The 22426-nt window shown below is 35.7% G+C and overlaps 1 protein-coding gene across 5 annotated transcripts in view; it reads right to left on the bottom strand.

Moving 5' to 3' along the window:
- SATB1 (SATB homeobox 1) overlaps window positions 1-22426 on the bottom strand; it is a 75351-nt gene that overhangs the window by 24255 nt on the left and 28670 nt on the right. For all 5 annotated transcript variants that reach the window (XM_081288267.1, XM_081288266.1, XM_081288268.1 and 2 more), the window contains exons 7-9: window positions 20825-21279; window positions 13137-13349; window positions 5101-5256 (exon numbers count right to left, since the gene is read on the bottom strand). In XM_081288267.1, coding sequence (XP_081144393.1) covers window positions 5101-5256; window positions 13137-13349; window positions 20825-21279 — 824 coding nt within the window. The remainder of the gene's footprint in view (window positions 1-5100; window positions 5257-13136; window positions 13350-20824; window positions 21280-22426) is intronic.

Here is a 22426-nt window from a genome sequence, read left to right as displayed (position 1 = left end):
AACCCATCTAGGGAGATGTAAGCTATACCTGTCCAGGGTCTCTTCTGCTCAGCCCCCTCCTCACCCCAGGAAGGAATGGATGGATAACATGTAAAGGGTAAAGGTACAGTTAGTTCTCTCTTCAGACCCTGGCTGAAGAAAACGTCCTGTGCCCAAGACAAGGGGCTCTGAGGACACACTGTAAACATCTTCTCACAGACTGCTACAGAAGGATGAGGCACCAGGAATAACAGAAACAGTGACATTCAAGTCTGCAGGGCCGCCTGTGTGCTTTAAATAGAAGGCTACACAGGTGAGCTCCTGTTGCAGCAAAGTCTGTCGCACTTCCATTCCAAAAGAATGAATCAGCACACAGCATCAGATTGTGGCTTGCGTGAAGTATAAGTTAACTCTAACAAATAAAAGATGCCTTTCTACCTAACTTGCTGGAATACAGAATATAGTGTCACCAGAGATTTTACACCTGATTCTGTCACTATAGATTCCAATTCCTGGAAATAAAAATGACATTTTTTTTTTTTAAAGCCCTGCTCCTAGCCTCACTGGTTTGTGACATGTATTTACTTGTATTTAATTCATTCCAGTCATCATTTAAGAATTTCCAAAACTAAAAGTGAGAACGATGTTTCCTTTCTTTTTTTAAGCCTCTGAAGCCAAGGAGCACTGGTTCTCTCTTCCTCCTGACCTCCCTTCTCTTGCTCATTGAGAGGCTGTGAACCTTAAAGACTAAAGTGTCTAAAAAGGAGATGGAAGAAAAAAAAATATTTTACTTGATTTGGTTTCTTCTACCAGTTGTGCAATTTTTGCAGAGTTTGAAATCCTCTTTATTCTTCTCTCTCTCTCTCTCTCTCTCTCTCTCTCTCTCTCTCTCTCGCTCTCTCTCTCTCTCTCTCTGTGTGTGTATGTTAAAAACCATGCCTATGGATCTAGCTGAAGTTGTAGTGGCCAGAGTCCTATAACTCGCAGAGATTGCTAAAGATTATACTGAAAGTATATTCAGTCAAATAAAATTTTCATCGTCTAGTTCCTTTACCCAAAAGAAATACCCTGTTCAATAAAACACGAGAGAGGAGTCGTTTTCTAAACATAAGTCGTGCTGTAGTGCTGCTCTGCGAAAGCCCTTTACCCCTTGCCACACGACTGTATCTGCAAACTGCACCTCGGCAAACATGAAAATCAATGTAACAATTCGATGTACAAGGCAAGGCCTACGGCGCTGCTAATGTCCCCTTGCTGGACACACACCTTAAGTCTCAGAGCTCTCAAGGGGTTTGCTGTGGAATAAAATTAGATTCCAACATCTGCCACTATTAAGGAAAAAATTCCATTTCCATCTCCCATATGAAAACACTATAACCAATGAACAGTAACTGAACCTTGATACCGTAATGGTTATTACCCAAATCAACTATTTTTTTTAAACAGTAAAATTAGCAAATTCCGCTCTCATAATTATTTGAATGTTATCAGACTAAATGTTTGATAAAATTCCAATATGATTCACTTGGAAAAACTGCTGCTTATTTGAATACCCAGAATATAAAGTGTATTCATTTGTAGCTATTCACATTATGTTTAAAGCATATCATCTTTTTAAAGTTTGCATTAGCCTGCTTTCCTAACCAAGCACAGAAAGTAGCCTACCTTCAGTTTTTACTTGCATATTTTATTCAGACATTTCTATTAGAGTTAAAAACAATCTCATTTCTATTATTCATTGAAGAGAAGAGATAATACATGTGAAATGATGGAACCTACATGAGTTTCTTTCACTGAAAATATTCTGTGCATTAGTCACAGCAGAATGTGCCTTACCTTTTAAAATGGAAGGTATTTGAGATACATAAATACATGATAAATAAATCACTCTTATCCATGAAGAGTATGGAACCTCTTACTTAGCACATTATGAAATGTTATCCATTTGTGTACAGTGCTGTATAATTTAAAAGCTCTTCTGCATACATTGTAGTATGTGACCTCCTCCCATGTTAAAAGAACCTTGGGCTCAATAGAGTTAAATAATCTTGCAATATCATGGCACCAGGGACACAGCCTAGACCACAGCCAGCCTCCCATGACTCTTACAGCTCACACATTCACCTCCATTGGGCATGAAAAAGCCTGGATTCCAAGAGTCCATGAATGTGCCAATGAAGAAGGGAAAGCCTACACGGCTTCTCTGATGAACTAGTCCAGTGTCCCTAATTCCTCACTTCCAGGACAGGGTGGGACTTCAGTACGGAAACTGCCTTGAACACTCAGGAAAACAGTAGGAGAGGTGCAATTTGGTGCTACTATTTATTAGCTCAGAGACCCTTATGCAGAAGCAGAAGAAAATAACAGTAGCTCACAGGGTTACTAAATTAAATGTAGATAATATGTAATTGCAGGATAGGGTCTAGCTTGAAAGAGGTGCTGAATGTGAGGCCAACCCAGACAACCAGGGCGAGACACAGAAGCAGATGGAAGGAGATGGGCTGAGATGATGTGTCCCTGGTACTGCTCGCTTCATACACTGGATCTTTGGGGAACACTGCACTATGACAAGCCTTGGCACATACACCTAAGGTATGAGTAACTACTTTAGAAGGTATAAATTCTGAACATGAAAAAGGCCGGTCCAATTTGAAGCAAATTTGTTTGCTGGTTGATGGGTTGGTTTTTGTTTCCTTCACATGACATCATGGTTGAAGAATAGAACCTAAGTAAATGACCACCTTTCCTTATTAATCAGATTTCCTGCTACCAAACTGTTTTGGGGGCTGTCTTGATACTCATCAATCCTTGTACATGTTTTCATAAAGAGAGTAGTACTGACACCTAAACTGAACAGCTAAGAGAAAAATCCCCAGAGTAGGAAGTTAGAATCCATTAGAAATGAGGAATAACTACTGAAAGGAATGAAAGTTAACAGTTCGCTTCCTCTCAAAGCCTGCAATCTGAATTATTAGTCAACCAGAAGGAGATCAGCTACAAGTTTGGGGGGTGGGGGGTCTTGGGAAATAGGCCACCATGGCAGATGCTTAGAAGCTGCCCACTGACATTGTTGAAATAGCAGCTTAGGAGGATCTACAAGGGCAGGAACAAAGAGCAAGGATGTTTAAAAGCTCCCTAGTATTAGCCAACTGCCACCACCTTCTGAATTGTTCCAAAATCAGTAATTCAGTCCAGGGGTGGAGAATCTAGAGCGTCCTTTAAAAGAATCAGGTCACAGGTAGCAAAGGGGCTGTTAACCATAGGGAGATATGCTACAGTCAGAAAGGACACAAGGAAAGGGTAGATTTGAATTTAATGACAGATGATAAGGACTAACTAACTGATACGTATTGAATAGCTTTAGTATTAATTTTTGTTTGTTTTGTTTTAAGACTGACCTGATTATTATAATACATGTGTAGTTTCTCCAGTTTGGAGATTTGGGAAAAGTGTGTGGCCCTTGTAGGACTGAAGTCTATTATTCTTGGTAATTGAACAGGTCAGGGGGAAAATAAAAAGATGTAGACTCAGAAAGAAAGGCAAGATAATATATATTTAAGTAAGAGATCCTCATCATAATTAGACTAAATAGTCAAAACAAGAATGTGCAGGGAGGGTGGGTGAAGTGAGAACAGGACACTTCTCCTTAATGCACAGCCTTGGCATGTAAATGAAGACATCTGAAGAAGCACACAGGTTTGAAGCGGCTCTAACATTCTATCATAATTAGAAACATTTCAAGAGCCCTGTAATTTCCAATCAAAATTACAGTAATTTCCGATATACAAGCCATGATTCATGACAGAATTTTACATTCCATGAGAGATTACGGTGGCCTGATGTATGACACGCTGAGTACAGCACTAACATAAACAATTCAGTTTAATGTTTAAACAGCACTTGATGTTTAGAATCTCACAATAAAAGAAACATATTATTGTAGAAATTATCACTTTGACAGTGATTGAAGGGTAGGCAGGCATGTGGCCTATAAAGCTATAATTTTTACAGTCCACAGCTTGAGTTTAATCATTTTTATATAACATTTCCAAGATATCCCTTAAGTATTTCATCCAGCCTATAACTTAAACAAGAACAACATTTTTTAAAACCAAAACTCCCACTAAGTACCGCTAATAACGTCAATAGAGTAAGATTTTAGGAAAGGTTAAAAAGGTATTGTATTATAAATACGTCATATTGTAAATACTCCCAGAAGCATATATTTTAACCACAAATTAACAAGCTGGGGTGTTATATAAAAGAGGGTTCATTAGTGATAATAAAAATATACTTGTGTAAAATTTCAAGTTGTTTAAATCTCACCTGGAGCCCTTGGTTGCCTCTAAATCTCACCTTGACGCTGTTATCAAGTCCTTTGTAAAGGGGAAGAAAGTTCTGGTCCTTTAAAAAGTATTCTTGGCTTTGGAGAAGCATTTGCAGACAATTGTGAATTTGATCTTACAGATGAGCAAAAATTATCAATATGCGACAGTACACTGACAAAAGGCAACAGTCTTTTTGTTTTTATCTTGTTTTGTAGAGATTTGCAACTCTTCCAATTCAAGTCTGTTCAGTTCCAACTCATCAGAATTGAACAAATTTTCTAATTGTAATTCAATTTGTGGATTGTGTATAAATCTACAGAAAAACTAAAATCATTAATATGTAAAGATGTGTGCAGTTTGTTTTAATAAGTGCACCTAATAGCTGTAGACAGCCGAGTGGAACAAAACAAACTGTGTAACTTTTGCTCTAGTATTGGCAGAATATAATATCAAGGTCATCTGAGTAATAATGAAACAGTAGTAAGTGAATGATTCTACTATAATGAACTGGACCAAGAAACTTCCCATCATTACGATATTCCTCTGAAAGCCACGATAAACTGACTCAGGGATTGACAGAGAAATCCTTATTCTAGGAATGACTTGGAGGAAACAAAGCCAAGCAAACATAAACTACATCTGAACCCAGTTTCATCTCAGAGCTCTGTACATAATTCCTGGAGACTGTGACCTCTTGGTGGTGCAAGTTCGCATTGAAAATAGACACCTCTGTTAATGAGTATTCCACAGGCATCACAGACAAACATTCTCAATGCCTAATAGAGGCTCTTACCTGGCTTTTGGTTGCCGCAACCTTTGCAAACAGTGCTTGGGACACTTTAGCGCGCTTCATTTCCTGCTGAATCTCATCATAAATGGAAGCATTAATGTTCATGGTATTGTTCTCTGGTTTCCCATTCCTCTCAGTGGCAATAGTAGCTGTTTTCACCTACAAAACATTTTGAACATGGCTGTCATTTTTCATTGGCCAAATTGTTTTGAAGCATCTCAGGCTCGGCATCCAAACTGGACACTGTTGCTCCTTTTATGATCAAGGTGATCAACAGTGCAGTCATTCAACATTAGTTATTGCCCTGAGATCAGATTGCTTAAGTTAAGGAAGTCACATTGTCACAGGTGATTGCATCTGTAATGTGACAGCAACTGCCAGCTGACAACCAGGAATTATAATGCCATAAAGTAAGTTTGCTGGAAAACAGAATAGTTTCAAAGACTTGAAACCCCTAAACTAATTGTCTCCCAATTACCTTCCATTGCAATCCTAACAAAGGAAATTCACAATTAAAATCATAATGCACATTGCGGTATCTTCACTGCGTACCCGATGCCTAATAGATAACTGCATCACTAATAGCTATTATATACTATGGCCTTTTTAATTTTAGACTCTTCTTTATGCCTTTTCCTCTTATGTTTCATTTTAAAAATCTTCCATAACAAAGCCATTTGCAGAACTGCATATTTAAATCTTCTATCCATCCATGAAACAGGTAGAGTGCCTTGCTTAATTATCATAAAGGCTGGTTGCATTTCACACGTGCATGTCCAAGCTGTTCTGTGTAATTATTTCATCTTTTCCTGGCACCCTTGTATATAACTATTTCCTTTTGACTTGTGGAACTAGACAATAAGAAAATGTTTCACAACATTTCACAGAACATTACTGTAAGTTACACAAAATATATAATCAGTGACTTCGCAAATACATTAGTACAGTGAAAAAACTTGTATCAGTGCCTCAGATAATAATGATAAACAGGTATCAGCCGGAAAAAAATGCCACACAATTTTAGGGAGAAAAATCAAATCCCAACCTCAAAATTTATTGACAGGACTGTTTTTCTAACTCCAAATTTTCTTATGTGGTTACATGAACCAGCTTTGAAACTTTACATACGAATTATGCAGCTGAATTTTCACTGAAAATATAAAGCAAAAAATTCCTACAGATGTAGAACCATGTTTTCTCCCAACCAAATAATCAAAGACCTCACTTCTCAGTGTTCTTTACAGAATCCAGGTTTCTATCCTCTAAATTCATGCCATTTTGAACAAATTCTTACATATACTATGGAAAATATAAAATGAAATATATTTTAGGATAAAAATTTTTATTTTATTTTTTTGGCTTTGAATGACACACATCTCTAGTCAACCTGTAAGACTTCCAGGTTTCTATTACCAGATCCCCAAAATATTTGGCATGAAAAGAGGAATAGAGGTCATCCCCGGATATTTACTTCTCAAGGAACTAAATATAAGTACCCTCTGAAATGTACTTTTTTTCACATTTTTTTTTTAAATTGGTGTATAAAATGTGCTTTCTGAACCCTCCTAACTTCTAGCCTGTTTACGAAATAATTCACCTATGACTTTTCTTGAGGAGGTAGATTCTTCCACCATGACATTACTTCCTCTAGGCATGGAAAGGATAAGGGTGTGGAAAGGCTGGACAACAGGCATGAAGAGGACACAGCAGATGAGGCGGAACAGGTGACCCACTGCCTGGGCCTCACTGCCACCTTTCAACTATTACCTGGAAACAGAACAGCATGAGTCCAGGCTGGGTCTTCAGAGTCCCCTTTCCAACTCTGGGACTTATGGTAAGCAAGGGCCCTCATAGAGGTCCATTAACGACTAGAGGCCTCCAAGAAAGCACATAAGGCTTTGAAGCAATAATCTGCTAAACACCACTTTAGGAGCTAGAAGAGTTAACGCATTAGCATAAATTGCTTACAAAGTTGCTTTGGTGAGATTCAAAACTTTGCTCTGGGGTGGTCTTGCTTTGAGGCAGAGGGATAAGGTTTAGGCAACCCACAGGGTCCCTTTTAATACCTATTTTTCTCACTGCTTAAATGAAAGAGGAAAAAAAAGCCATTTCAATTGCTTTGAAAATTGGATGTTATAGAAGTGGGGGCACAAAGTCCAATGCCTACGGAGAAACGGTTTCTTAGTAGCAATCTGGTTAGCAAGAGTTAGGAAGAGCAGGCTTTGGAATCAGTGTTTTGGTTTGTTTTTAAAATAATTTTCATTCTTTTGTAAAAATTACACTTGAGAATTTGTCTTTGAAGTGGGCTATAATCATTTTACTTCAAATCTGTAATATACTATTTCTAAAAATTTCTTGGGTTAATGCACTTTTTATAAAGTGGTTACAACTTGCACTAAAAATTGTTAAAAATTGTTAGAAATTGCAAGGTTTCAAAATTATTTTTTTAAAAAATCAAATAATCATTTTCTAACAGCCAACACAATCAAATCAAAACAAACACAGAAAACAAGTACATACGAAACATTGTTTATAAAAAGAATGAGGTTAAAACTTTATAAAAAATATAAAGTTAGAAAGTCTCTGTCTGTATTACTTATTTAAAAAATATTTAGAAGAGATCTTTTTTAACTTCTTGTTGGCCCAGATATGTATCTTATCATAGATAAGCTATTAGAATTCTGGAATCATAATTTTTCCCCCCAAACAGAAGCTATTGCTGAAGGGGAACTGAGTTGGACAGCTTTTCAAAATATGAAGGCTGAATTTCTCCCCAGGTAAAAATGGAAACAAAAATCTTTTATACCTCACTCTACTAAGTACTATTTTAGCTCAGTACAAAAAAAAATCTTCTTTAATCCTGGTTTAGCTTTTAATATTATATCACACATTAAAATTCATAAAGTAGTTCATTCCAGGCAAAACAAACTACTCTTCAGCTCTTCTCCGCAAATAGCACAGGAGGTGAAATAAATGCAGTTGCCTTCTGAATAGCTTTTATCAAGGTAGCGTGTACTACTCCATTATCACAGCGGCGCCAGGGAAGTAGTTAAGAATGGGAGCTTCTACTATTTACCCTCCCTGGTGGGGACAGGGTGCAGTACTAAGGTCTGCTTTTTATTGTACTAAAATCATATAGAACACAAATTTTCCATGAAAACTTTACCGTGCTTAAACCCGCGAATCATACTTTGCACAAAATGAACTCTACTTTGGTCTTGACTGGTGAAAGTGCTACTGCTCTTTGATGCGTGAGGAACTGCCTGCAAGCACTTTAGCTCTCACATACACAAAAGTTAAAGTTTTATGTACTTTTAATAATTACGATAATAATGGCTGGGGACATTTATTAGTCAGTTATTATGTGCTGGGCATTCTGTTAATATATCTTAACTGCTTAACCTATATAACAGACCAGCATAGGTATTAGGATCACCCCATTTTAAAATTGAAAAAATTCTATTTTAACAGAGGTTAAGTGATTTGTCCACAGCTCAAGGATGAAATCTTATGTTTGTCTGGCGTAAGTGCTTATCTTAGAGACTATGGAGTTATAGAGAGTCCGTGTTGCTCTTGGGCTTTCTTTACTTCGAAAAATCCTTAACTTATTGAAAGATGTGGGGCCTGCTTTTTGATGGGCATTTGCTAAATCTAGCTCATTAACGTTTGAGTTTCAGAAGCTCATGGGTTTAAAAACGTAATGTTCAAAATCCAACTTGAATTTATTTTCTAAGATATTCAAACTACAAATTTTTTCTTAGTAATCCTGTGTCAGAAACATGCTATCCTGTAGCATGCTTATTAGTGCCGGCAAATAGTCCTCACACTCATATTTTTTATATTAATACTGTCTTTGGTATCATGTTTTATCTTTTTGGACTCTTTTTCTTTCATAGGAACAATGCTAATTACTTTCCAAACAGACTTTTGAAGACTTATAGCTTTTTTAAAGATGACTATTGATGAGAAGCATTTTATAAGCACCTAAGTAGGATCTTAATGTTTCCCAAGGGATCCATAACAAATAAAACTTTTATCAAGTGTTAAGTTCATACCTGTAATGGAACCTGAAATTAAGATGAACGTATGTTTCATTATATTTGAGAGGTATTTGTTGTAAAGAAATGCTAATGGTGTAGCTACCAGGTTAATTATATATTCCTTATATGAACTTTGATCATTTTCTAGAAGCACTGTTATGAAATATCATACCTTACTTGATAAGCTAAAGAATTACATGAAATGTTAAAAAAAAGAAAAAATATATAATTAATATACTAGTTATAACTTGATAATTATATACTTTCAAACCGTCCTTATGGAAAATAAAACTGCAAAATTAATTTAACTCCAAAACTCACATGTATAAAATTACACAAATAAAACCAGAATAAGCATACCTAAGGTAGAAATCATCAACTTAAAACTAATCTGTTCAGTAGAACAAATCATTCTGAGAAAATAATCATTAATTATTATTAATAAACTTCCTCTAATAAACTCATTAGGAAAATCTGCAAAGCATAGTCAGAAAAGAAACCTTTAGGACCAGGAAACTTTGAGGGGACTGGGTTCTCCCAGGTATTTTCTTATGACCATAGTTTGGAAGGGGTACTATCTTCATAATCCCAGAAATGACATTATTCAAAGTTTTCCCATGTGGATCATTTGTCAAATATCTCATTTATTTTCCCAGAACAATGTTTTCACATGTGTTCCTCTTCCTAATCTAACAATACACCTTCTCATCCCCTAGGACAAAACAGAGCCCTAAAGTTCCATTTTCCCCTTTCTTACATGAGTTTGTTTGTATTTTGAGGAGGTGGCTTGCAGCAGAGGAAAGGATGAGACTTCATAGGGCATTTGAAAACTTTAATTAAACCTTACACTTGGGTTTCTCCTTTTTCTCCTAGCAAAAGGCTGATTTGAAGATTTCATGAATTAATGTATATGAAGGTGCTTAGAAAACTGTGAACCATTATCAAGTGCACGGGGTATTCTTAGTCCTTGAATTAAAGCATGGAAATTGTGAAAAAATGCTTTCAGCAAACATGTCTGGCCCAGAGGTTACTGCCACAGGCAGAGGGCAAAGCCCATGGCAAGGTTGCTGCCATTGGAGGACAAGGGACAGGTGTGCAGAGGAGGGCCTGAACCTGGGCAGGGCCAGTCAAGAGCTCTGTTGTTTCCTGAGTCTGATCTAAGTCTTCTCAGGTGGGGTACTCCTAGAAGCTATTTGGATTCCCCTAGCCAGAGCAATCCCTCCTTGAAGATAACCTAGAATTCAAATACCCCAAGAGTTCGCTTGTTTGATCGGGTCCTGCCTAAGGGCATTCCAAAGTCAGGTTCAGGTGTGACCTATACCTTACAAAGAGCTGCAGACAATCAGTTTTTCAGGCCTACAGGTAGTCTGGGCCTTCCCAGAGTCACTAAGGGCCTCTCTCCCTTTGGCTCACAATTCTTTATAGTAAGAAATCAGGTCAATCAACTCAAGTCAAAGATTTGTTTCAAATCTCTTCATTTTAGGGGAAATGAAATGTATGGTGATTTCACACAAACTCTTCTCCAGCAAAATATATAATTAAAGAAGGCACAGTCTTGTAATCTGTTTGTGTATCTGTGGTTTCCTCCATTTTGTTCTTTCCATTTTAGTCACTTGTAATTAGCATATTTTTAAAACCACTTTTATTTGTGTGGTCTATTGGTTCCAGCTTAAGCATTTGATTTCAACTTAGCATGTTTTCCCCAAATCCAAAGTATTCATTTTGCAGTAATAATTCCTTTAATATGTCAAGAATATCTTAAAATTTAATTCACTGAATCACCGTTAAAGGGTAAAATGTGAACACATTGGTAGTGAGTTTTATTACAATAACATTAAGTAATGCAAAAGGATTCTCCCTGAGGAAAACAGCATATCTTAAAGATTTACGTTATAGCTATGAAATAAAATGGAACATATGTACATATATCAGATAATCATTTCAGAATTTGGTTAGATTGCCAATAATACTGCATTAATAAAAACATATTTTTTTGAAAAAATTCCACTAAGAATAATTAGTAATATCTACATACTTTGGTTTGATCTCCACCCTTCTTGAGAACAAACAAATGCAGGTAAGGGTAGCTCAACTAAGTAATCAGTAATTCACATCAAAAGAAATTATATATTTTTTTCTATCCCAACTTACCACAGAAAACAATGTCTTTATACATGCAGATGGGAAAACTATCCCCATTGTATCTTAAGCATATATGAAAAGAAGTATCACTTAATAAAAATTAGTGTAATTTTGGCTACAGAGAAACTTTGGCTAATGAATATTGATAGCATAATCCCATTTGAAAAGCAATGGAAACCCTCAAAATCCTAGAAAAATCAGAAGTTTACAAAAGAATATTTTGAATTTGTGTACTAAGGAATCATTAAGTTAAATATTTGGGCAGAGTTTTTAAAAAGATGCTCAGTGTTGAAATGCACATCGGTCTTTGGTAAGTCATTCTTTTATGAGCACTGCCAATAGGGTGATAAGCAAATTAACTTTCTGCCCAGAAGCTGGCTAGTGTTAACTAGAGGAACAAAACTGACCCAAGTGTATTAACTCTTAAGTACTGCCAAAAACAACAACAAAAAAAGTGTAAAACCAAGTCCCAGGTAAAATACTTTTTTTTGTTCTATCACTCTTACAAAAAGTAAATAAAAAATTCATCATTCTTTATATTTTAGGAAATATTTTTATAGAAGGATCTATAGACCAAACTCCATTACTGTGTGTATGTAGGCAGGCAGGAATGTATGGAGCTACCATTCTTCTCTCCCAGAGAAACATGAAGTTTTTATTCACAAGTACAACAATGGCTTCCTTATAATTTGCTCATATAGACATCAATACCATTTTCATTAAATAAAATGGAGAAAATAGATTTTGTTGACATTTCTAAAAAGTCATCATTTCTGAACATTATGATAAACACTTTCAGACCCTCAACAGTGGTTGAATATTATGTCTATTCCTCATTTGTGGAATTTCTGTAGCAGTTTCATTCTTTAGTGCTGAATGGGCTTTCTCTAGATTTCTGTCCTTGGAAATACGAGATTTTCTTTTTACTATTGATGAAAATAGTTAATTTCATGATGACATTGTGTTATGTGAATACTTTGAATCTGTATTCCACATTCAATTTTTATCCATCGAAGCTGACCTTATTTAAACACATTAAACATGTTTAGTTGACCTTAAACAATGTAAGAAAATACATCTGCTTGTGAAGTTTGAGTCTAATCCACTATCAAACTTTTACCTAATGGTCTGAACTGAAAATTAACTTCTTGAATTCTCATAATAGTTATGAGGCTACTTTTGAAACCCGATTTCAAAAATCATAATACAGATGTACATACACATAAAGTTACCGAAAAGGTGACTTTTTTCCTTCCATTAAAAAAAGTGGAGAAATTTGGAAAAAACTGAAAATGTGCCCATTTCTGGGAATATAGATGGAATTCCTTATCAGCCCCATTTAAAGCTGCCTTCGAGGATGGTATTAAACTTAATTATGAAAGATTACAAATGAGATGATGTGTAATTGGTACCAGCTGCAGTTCGTATTGGAGAGCATAAATACAAATGGAATTACTTATTTATTTTTATTTATTTACTATTCAAATGGCAGTTCTAAAACTGGTAGGGATAAAACTGACTTTATCCTTTTTTTTTTCCTATTGAGTTTAAAATACTTCTTAAGTGAAGAAGTATTTTAGTAGTGGAGACAGATATCCCACTTCATGACTCCTTTTCACCCTAAGAGAACCCAGAGAATGGAGCAACACAAAGCAATTTTCTTTCCTCTAATTAGTAGCTTATTGTTTTTATATAAGAATTAGTAATTCGGGACTAAATTTCAAGAATCTCTACGAAATTTAAAAAACAAAACAAAAACCTAGCTAGCCAGCTACCTGATTTCTTGAGATTCTTCCTTAAACATTAAAAAAAGAGGAAAGAGGGGAAAAAAGAGTGGCAAAGAAGAGGAGATGGCACCTGGGGAGGGCGGCTGGGTGGTGTGCTTATCAGGGGTGCAGGACCCATGGCGGAGGCAGCATTCAAGCTCCTTTCCCTTTCATCCTGGTATATTCGGTCCCTTTCTGCTTCTGGTAACTGCAAGAAATTCTGCATAGCCCGAAGGTTTACCAGCAAAGACTGGGATGCAGTCTTGGGGTCCTCTTCCTTCCGGAGGATTTCTGAAAGCAAGCCCTGTAGGGAATAAAAGGCAGAGGGTGAGCCTGCTCCCTTGTGTGCTCTGTCCAGCCAGAGAGGATCCTCCCCCCTCCTTCTCCACTGGGTTTGGAAAGTGAACTGTCAGAGGCATGAATTCTACATGGGAATACATTAGTTACAACTGAAGTGGTGGAGAAGAGAGCCTCAATTGTATTCTTAATTTTATTAAGCATCTGCTTTACATATAACATAAACTGAAACTGCCTAATTGGTATCCTTCCTTTGAGTAGCTTAACTTGCCATGAAATCTTTCAGAGAGACGATGCAGGGAAGTTAAGAATAAATGAAATCCTCATAATACAATAGCAGTGAACTGTATAGTTCTCAAGCTGCCTAGACAAAGGCAGTGGAATGCCAACAAGCTCCATATGTAAAGATACAAAGCCATTTCTAGGGCAGTTAAGTAAAACTTTTGAAGAAAATTAACTGTGACCTATCAGGGGGAAAAAAAAGAAATATTACTAAAGCTTCTCTTAAGGTTTATACTGTATTTTCACAAGCAATATTTAACATACTCCTTAATCTTCAAATCATCAAAGTTAATGACACCAGGTGGCCCTTTCAATTTGCCATTTAAAGGAAACCACAGACTGTCCCCAAAGGATTCTAAGTACCATCTTGCTATGCTAATCTACTGGGTAACAGGTTGAATTTTTGAACTTTGGAAACCACAGGTAAAACCTGCAATAATCATTTTCCCACATTGCAAAAATCCATCATAACATACCCAGGAAAAGAATATTCTCAAGTTCTGTAATTATCAAACTTCTTAGTTAATAAAAATAATTACCAGTGACACAAGAAATTTATAAACCACCAGATAACTCCTCTTAGGAGCCTTTCTTCCCCAAATAATACAGCATTATTTTTCAACGAATTTTTTTTTTTAACTTTTGAAAGGACTTCTTTAAAAAAAATGTGGTCGTCTTTTGCAATATGCTTAAGGGATAACAAACAACAAAAGTATTGGAATTTTTTTCTGGCCATTTTGTAAGAGCTGAGCAGCCCTTGTCTCTTCAATCTTGTACATAGACTAATACTTGGAATAGTATGTTTTCTTCACTTAGCCAGAAACTCGGTTTCTCATAATATATCTCAGAATAAAATTTCAACAAGAGTTCTATATAATTTGCAAATCCACTCTGCAATAACCTTGTAGAAAGTGTCTTATCAAAATGATAGATCCCAAGGCTATAATATTGAAGGTATTTTTTGAAAAAATATATTTTCTTAGAAGTACAAACCTTGTTTTATTTCTAATTCCTAAAGATAATGTACCACCCTGCCTAAACATAACATTTGGGTATACGTAGTATAAAAGCACTGTCCACTTTTAAAATGATTTATAAGCTGGTATTTTAAAATAAAACTTTGACATATTTTGGGAGGCTAAAGAGTTAACTTTAAGGAAATCTCTCAACTGGTCTACTGCAACCAGAACCTAGTAACTGGACGTGAACTTTCAGTTTCACCCTAAGAAATGTGAATAAGGAACGAAGGGCACAGGTCCCTGGGGTCATGATACTACAGAGCAGTGCCACAACTCCACATAAGAGCAAAATAGGCAGTTAATTTAACTAAAATTCAAACAGGCAATCACCAGCTATTTAATTTGCACAAGGCCAACTAATTAGATTGACTGTGCTTCTGATATGTCATATTGAAATCAAAACATACAGGTCACAAGGAAAAAAGAAAAAAACCCCAATAAGTGTAATAAAATAGCCCTTGCTCAATACCCCTCCCCCTCAAATGTTATGTATTTTTAAATGTGCTTGGCAAAGCAATGAATATCAATGGCACAGAAACAGAGAGAGAGAGAGAGAGAGATGCAAATGTTCTGTAGACATGTCATCAATTCCTTCAGAACAATATTCATTTTTGTCATCTCAACATAATACCTACCACATAAGGGTTTGATATTTATTAAACATAATAATTATGTTTATACAGATTGCAAAAAAAAGGAAAAAAGACTGCAAATATAATAGAAATGTGAAGAAGATATGCCACCCAGGTGTAAATTCTAATAGTAATTGTTAGCACTCTGGGTGTGCCTTCATTGAAAAGTTATGTGATACTTTGTGAGATGTTTATTTATACTAATACTTTAATAATTAAAAAAAACAGATTGGGGCAAAAGGTATCCTGTAAGTATTTAGAATACTTTTATATTTCAGAAACTTGAAATTAGACATTTTAAAATCTTAAATAACAAGGTAATAGATCACATATTTCTACTGCCAATGTTTCCCAAAGAAGCAGAAAACTACAGTGAGAAAATCAAACAAATGAAAAAATAAATACTGTTCTCTCAAGTCTTGTTAATGTGAGACAAAGTCATGCCGGTATGACTTAGAGGAGGAGATAGTGTGTCACTGGCGAGAGGATTTAGGAAGTTTTCTACTTATTGTCCCTATTTTGATACTGGCATGCCTTCCCATTTAAGCATGAAAGTATTGCAGGAACAAAGCATTTTATTTCCACTTAAATTAATTGTCCTACTGGAACAAGTACAGTTTTTCTGCCTGGAGTTTGCTGATGGTCTGAAGCAATGTTTCAAACCCTGGAACACTCCAAGAGCTCTAAAGTGGCCAGTGTGGACAATCTCCTGTATTTTAGAAATCTTTTTTTTTTTTTTTTTTTGGCCCAGAGCTTTCAATGAGGGGAGTGCCCCCTGGTGGAAATGCTTGAAAATATTGTGAGAAAACATTTGATTAGTGTTAATTAAAAAAAAAAAAAGTCACTTTAGAATACTTCTGGATGCAAAATGATTACCATCAGAACCCTACTAGCAGGGAATGTACATTTTGATCCTATTTAGGTCACTGTTTTTTGAATACTTGCATTTAAGGATTCAAGATGTATGTGACGTCCACTTCCCATTTTCTATAGTTGAAAATACAGTACAGACTTGCCAAGCTAGGTCAGGTAATTTGTAGTAATTCCTCATGGTTGACAGAGGAATCTTACCAAAAAATCCTTCTTCATACTAACAACAACAATAACACCAACAAGAGTATGTAAAGGCCATCATTACATTAGTAATTATCATCAATATTGTGCATATATCATATCATCAATATTATGCATCATAGATGCTCAATAAATCATTAAACTAAACAAAATTATTAGCCTATTTCTTGTTCTAAAAAGAACTAGAGGACTTATATCTTATGTAGGAAGTTACCTGCACCTCATGAATATTAATTTTATTGGAAATGAGAAGCTGCCTTTCATTGGGACTTCATATCTTACAAATAATTAGATGTGTGCTCTATATATGAAAACATAAAAATTATTCCACATTGTCATTACATAGTGGTTAAGAATGCTATTTTTTTCAATTAAAGAATGAATTTACTGAATTCCTAAACCTTTATTTTTTTACATTCCAACAAGAGTTTACAAGTTATTACGAGTAAAATTCATTAGTAATTGTAAAAGAAAGAAAAAAAAACTTCAATAAATATTATCAGTACTTCCAAAAGCTAATTATGAATTCTTTAAAACAGTAGATAAGCAAAAGAGACTGCCAATCCGAACAAAAAGCCTGTCTGGCCTCCCGTTTGTCTCCTCTTTGAACATAATCACTGATTCAAATAGATTTTATCAGCTTCATGGAACTTCAAAGCCCTCAGAAAGAAAATATGATTTTATGAAACCTCCCTCCTAAAAAGAAAATACATAGAATAGTCTTCAAGCCTACCTATCTCTGTCCCTTGGTGAATTTTTAATCACATGTCCAGGTGAAAGAGTATTTTCAAACTCCACCCACTCCTTGGGACTCATGCCAAGTAAGTTATAAGTAGACACATTTATCTCTGTCCTTAGGTAGGCTAATTGAGAGCTGTCACGTTGGGGTAATAGCACCTTTTTACCTTTTATTCAATAGTGACATGGATAGTGGACTTTTCTTAAATTATACTGTGAAGAATTATAGGAACACAGTAGCAATTTCTGTTATACTTAAGCAGGCATATTTCTCTCCACCACATAATTTACAGAACTCAAATTCAATAAAACATTACATGATGGTCCATTACTGTTATCAGTTTTGAATAATCCATCTTCATTCTTTATTTTACTGGAAAATAAAGTGTGCCAAAGACCAGAGAAGTAGGAGAAAAGAGGGAAAAAAAGCCACAGAGTGGGATCACAGTGAAACTCAGTTTTATTTTTTTTTAAAGGGGGATATTAAAGAATGTATTTTCTTGTATCACAACCTTTAAATAGCAATATTACAGAGAGGTGAATTGAAAAGTATCAATACAGAAGCTGTGGCAATGACTTTTAGCCATTGGTTTCCATTAAAAAGACATCAAGTAGGCATAACTGTATGAATGACATGCTAAAAGCTGGTGTCTTCAATAGCAATTAAAGAACATATGCCCATCAATTCAGAAGGAAGGAAATTCCTTAGAACAAGTAATTTTATAAATTTCATCATAAATTTTCAGAAAAGACAGACTTTAAAAAAATAGTTATGTATAAAAAAAAGTTATGTATGAAAGTTTTAAGAGAAGATGATGTTTTAATTTGGGAAACCCTATTAAGATGATGAAAAAATTTTCAATTAAGAGTTGAAACATGAAATCAAAGCTTTTAAAGTCATTCAGAGGTGTCAGTGACTAAAATGATTCTCAATTCATAACCATGCTATTATATTAATATCTCAACATACTGTTTATGGAGTACAATATCTTTATCCAACTATGTAACTTTACATTTTATGTACATATTTTACATTAATTTTTTTTTAAACCTGAAGTTGGAATTGCACATTGTAATAAGTGCACACAAGTGTGTGATGTGTGATTTAACTCTGCAGAGCTCCTCTTCTATACATATGCATTAGCATGTGTATTTTCGTACTCCACACTCACACCATACTCACTCTGCACCTGCTTTTATTGAAATGCATACACTTTGAAATAAACACACTACATGCATTCATATGAATGCATAATCATTAAAATAAATGCAGCTGTGTGTATGTATGCGTGTGTGTGATTTTTAAGTATGACTGCTGAAAATACATACATGCTTGTGTGTGCAAAAGCTAGCCCCTCTACCAGTGAACACTTAAATATACATAACAAATCACTGCTATTTAAATCAAACGGCTTCCATTAGGGCCCAACACCTACTTCTACTGAGAAGGACCAACTACCAAGTTTAAAAACCTAACACTTTTATAATCCAGGGCTCCAAATAACTTTTTGGTAATTATTTTGTTCTAAATTAACTATTCAAAAATAGGAATCTGTATAATGTTATACCAGATTATCATTCTCTTTTCACCCTTGGAAAAAATAAAATTACTGTTTTTGAATATTAACCACAGAGATAACTATCTTTAAAAGAGATTAATTTGGTATAGCAGGAGAAAATTCTACATTTCTTCTAATAAATAAGTCCTATAGATACCTGAAAAATTTCAGTATAAGAACCAAAGGCAAAAAAAAAAAGGTCAACTTTTCACAATAATAGTGGTAACACCACAACCCAGAAGAAAAACCTCAATGATGGAGACTCTCTTCTTATCCCAGCTCTCCTGGCATCCCTCACCATATAAAATGTTCTTTCCTTCATGCTTTAAGATGCAACTATTTGCTCAATTTTTCAAACTTATCAGTAAATCTATGTCTATAATTTGTGTCCATGTCAATGTTATCTTTGCCTGTGGGTTTTTAATTGAATCCAACAAGCATTACTGGACTTTTATGTAAAGTCCTTTTTTTTTTTTTTTTGGCCCAATACCGAGTTATCATATTCACAAAAATAAAAAATACCACCAGAAACAGAAATATCTAAAGAGTTGACTTTTGATTCATTCATTCATTCATTTTATTTAATAATTATCCCCCCCCACACACACACACACTGAATTTAGGTGTCATATGAAATGTACAAGCTAATATTGAACAGTTTTTAAACAGTAAAAATATGGAACTACATAAAAACCATACAATTTCAACCCGAAACATAACCATGTGTGGCTGCCCTTTTAAAGCTACACCCATGGTGTACAAAAAAAAAGCAGATGAAGAAACCGAAAACAAACACTGAATTAAAGGCTTTGTCAGGTCTCCTAATGCCCAATCGAGTTAAGGCAAGCCAAAAATAAGTCACAGCTGGGATTCTCCTAGGTATGGAAACTCTGCCAACAAGGAATTGATACTAGATTATTTTTGTACCAGTATTTTATTATTATCATCATATACTAAGCAAAATAACTTAAATATGAAAGTATGAGTCAGGCCAAAAAACAAAAACAGATTGACAAAAGGGACAGTGGCAAAACAAGTTGGAAAAAAAATCTTACGTCCTCAGTCTAATCAAAGTTACCCACTCTTCTAGTTTTGTAGTGTGCCTTGGACAAAAATAAACACTATATGTATCATACCAGTTTCCAAACAAAGAAAGAGCCCTCTCATGCACAGTTTAATAAAATCAATTTGTTTAGGGCTTCTCAAGTGTTTTTCTTATGACATCTCCTATCACATACTGCCTTTCCTCTATGTCCCTCTAAATATGGTCTAAACTAACGGCTCCACAGGAATTCTCGCAGGAGGATACGGGTGTAAAACCCTAGGGATATACACAGATCTCAATGGGAAGTCTAAAAATGGGTCTGCAAACGAAGGTCTGTAGACTCCCCCTACCTCACTGCCTGTTCTGTGGATAGTCTGACTGAAAACACCACCATACCCACACCCATTCATTATCTCCTGCTGCTTGTCACTCTACCATGTGGGAGGGATTTTATGGCCTTCAAAGCCTAAAATATTTATTATTGGGCCTCTTAAAGATAATAGTGTGCTGATCTCTAGCCTCAAGAATGAGGTATGGAATAACACTGACATAATCTAAGGGAGAACAAAGCTAAGAAGCATTTTATACTAATAAGTCTTATTATTTTCTTTCAAAATGGCTGCTTAGAAATCCATGCCAGAAATTGCTTTTGAGCTCCCAAGTGTCAAAAAAAAAAAAAAATTGTAGAAGAACTTTCATAAAGCACATTTATACACTGAAGTCTGATATGAGTGGAAACACAGAAAAGACATTATGCTATAATCTTGGAATCCTACCCCTGACCTCAACCAAGTCATGAAACTTTCCTTAATAAATAATAGTGTATGATTCTGCTATATAAAACATGCCGAATACCCCCTTTCGAAATATTTCTGATATTTAATTTATTTTTTCAAGGCCTCTGACTCGAGATCAATCTGTTGTTCATCACTTTCCCTTGATAGAGGGGCTACAGCGTAGGGAAAGGAGTGATAAAAACTAGGTGCCACCACGAACAAGCAATATGATCACATCTTGAAGAGAAAGAGTCACTGTACAGTACAAGAATAAACATGAGCATAGATGAGATTAAAGAAAGGAGAGAGGGGAAGGAGAGAGAGAGCAGAACCATGTTCAGACAGAAGGGAACTGACCTGAGTTCTGTTAAAAGCCACACGTGCAAACACTGCCTGGGAGATTCCTGCTCGTTTCAGTTCATCACGAACCCACTGGTAGATTTCGGAAGACACCTCTGTGTTGGTTGAAACCTGTTGCTCCAAAGGCTTATTCATAGATCTACTGACAGGGGGAGGGTGGTTCAAGTACTGTTGGTTTAAGGACTGCTGGGCTAATAGTCTATTCACTGCATACTGCTGATTCAGTAGCTGGGCCATCACCAGCTGCTGGTTGACCAGCTGAGGACTGATAGGCGTTGATACCAGCCCAGGGTGCAGGTTTGGAAGAGGGGTCCGGACAGAGGGCTGGCTGCCATGGGAGAGCTGTGCGGGGGACGGAGGCTGCTCAGCTGTGTTCCCTGGGACCGGCTGCTGGCCAAAGTTGACATGGTTGGCACCTTGCTGGGATAGCTCAGAAAGACTATCCATTTCGACTAAAGTGGACAAAAAATTAAAAAATCATGTTCAGCCAACAATGATGTGTAAATTGATAGGAATTTCTGATCGTTTCCTCAATTAAAAACCAAAAGACAGTAGACACAAGGTACAATGAAGAGTCAATAAAACCAAAACAATTTCAAGACAGGACTCACCAGGCTTCATCTTGGTTTTCCTCTTCTGAGCAATCCTACAGACTGAAAGTGGGACGACACTCCTGGTCTCCATTTTTTAAGTGTGATTTATATTTAAGGCATAAAACCTACTATATCCAAATTCTTGGTAACTAGTTTTAAGGTCAAACTGTTTCTCATTCTCATTTATTACCCCAAGAAGGCTTATAAGCAATGATGTTTATATTAAAATGACTTCTAGAAGAATATCATTTGCTTAATGGCAAACTAGAAACAGTGAGCCAAGCTAAGAAAATAAGCTTCTGGTAACAAGCAACTAGAGAAAAGAAATTTACAAATATTTTCTTGTGTTATATATTAACCTTAGTAGTTTAGGCAAAAGGTGTGAAAGGAAAAAAAAGATGACATAAAATATTTCCTATGTTCAATTTTTATGTAGCAGTGAGTATAAAGAAGTGGTTGGTCTATAAAGACGTAATAAAAATGGGCATAACAACAATAATAACTGAGCACTGTTCTGAGTATCTTCTGTGTCTTGTTTCAGTTAATTCTAACCAACACAGACAGGAGGTTTATCTGCAAGTATTTCTTAGAATGAAGCAAATGATGTACCGTGTAACAACATGGTACCTCCAGTGTTGCTAAGACCCAAATGTTTTCTCGAGAAGCTGGGGCTATCACCAGAATTATCACAGATAATTCTGCAAGGAAGGAGCAGGGAGTCATTCTGGGACAGCAGTGATATTGCCACAATTCTGCAATTTATTTCCACCTGCCCAGGTTGAATGCTTCTCCCTTAGCTGGATCCCACGTGTGGACTGGCTGAGTATCAGGTCTAAGTGCAGCAAATTTTTTGCTGCTACAGGGAGATTGGTTTGATGCTCTGGTCCGGAAAGGTTAAGCATGGAGCTCGATGTAAATAGGCAAAAGTCTTTCCAAATTTCCTCATACTTCCCTTTATATACTCTATTTGGATTTTAATCATCATTTCTCTTTTCATTAAATATGC

The sequence above is a fragment of the Spermophilus citellus genome (assembly GCF_964194105.1).
Source record: "Spermophilus citellus genome assembly, chromosome: 3".
NCBI lineage: Eukaryota > Metazoa > Chordata > Mammalia > Rodentia > Sciuridae > Spermophilus > Spermophilus citellus.
Note: the sequence above shows the minus strand (reverse complement) of the source record. Positions and strands in the feature narration are given on the sequence as shown.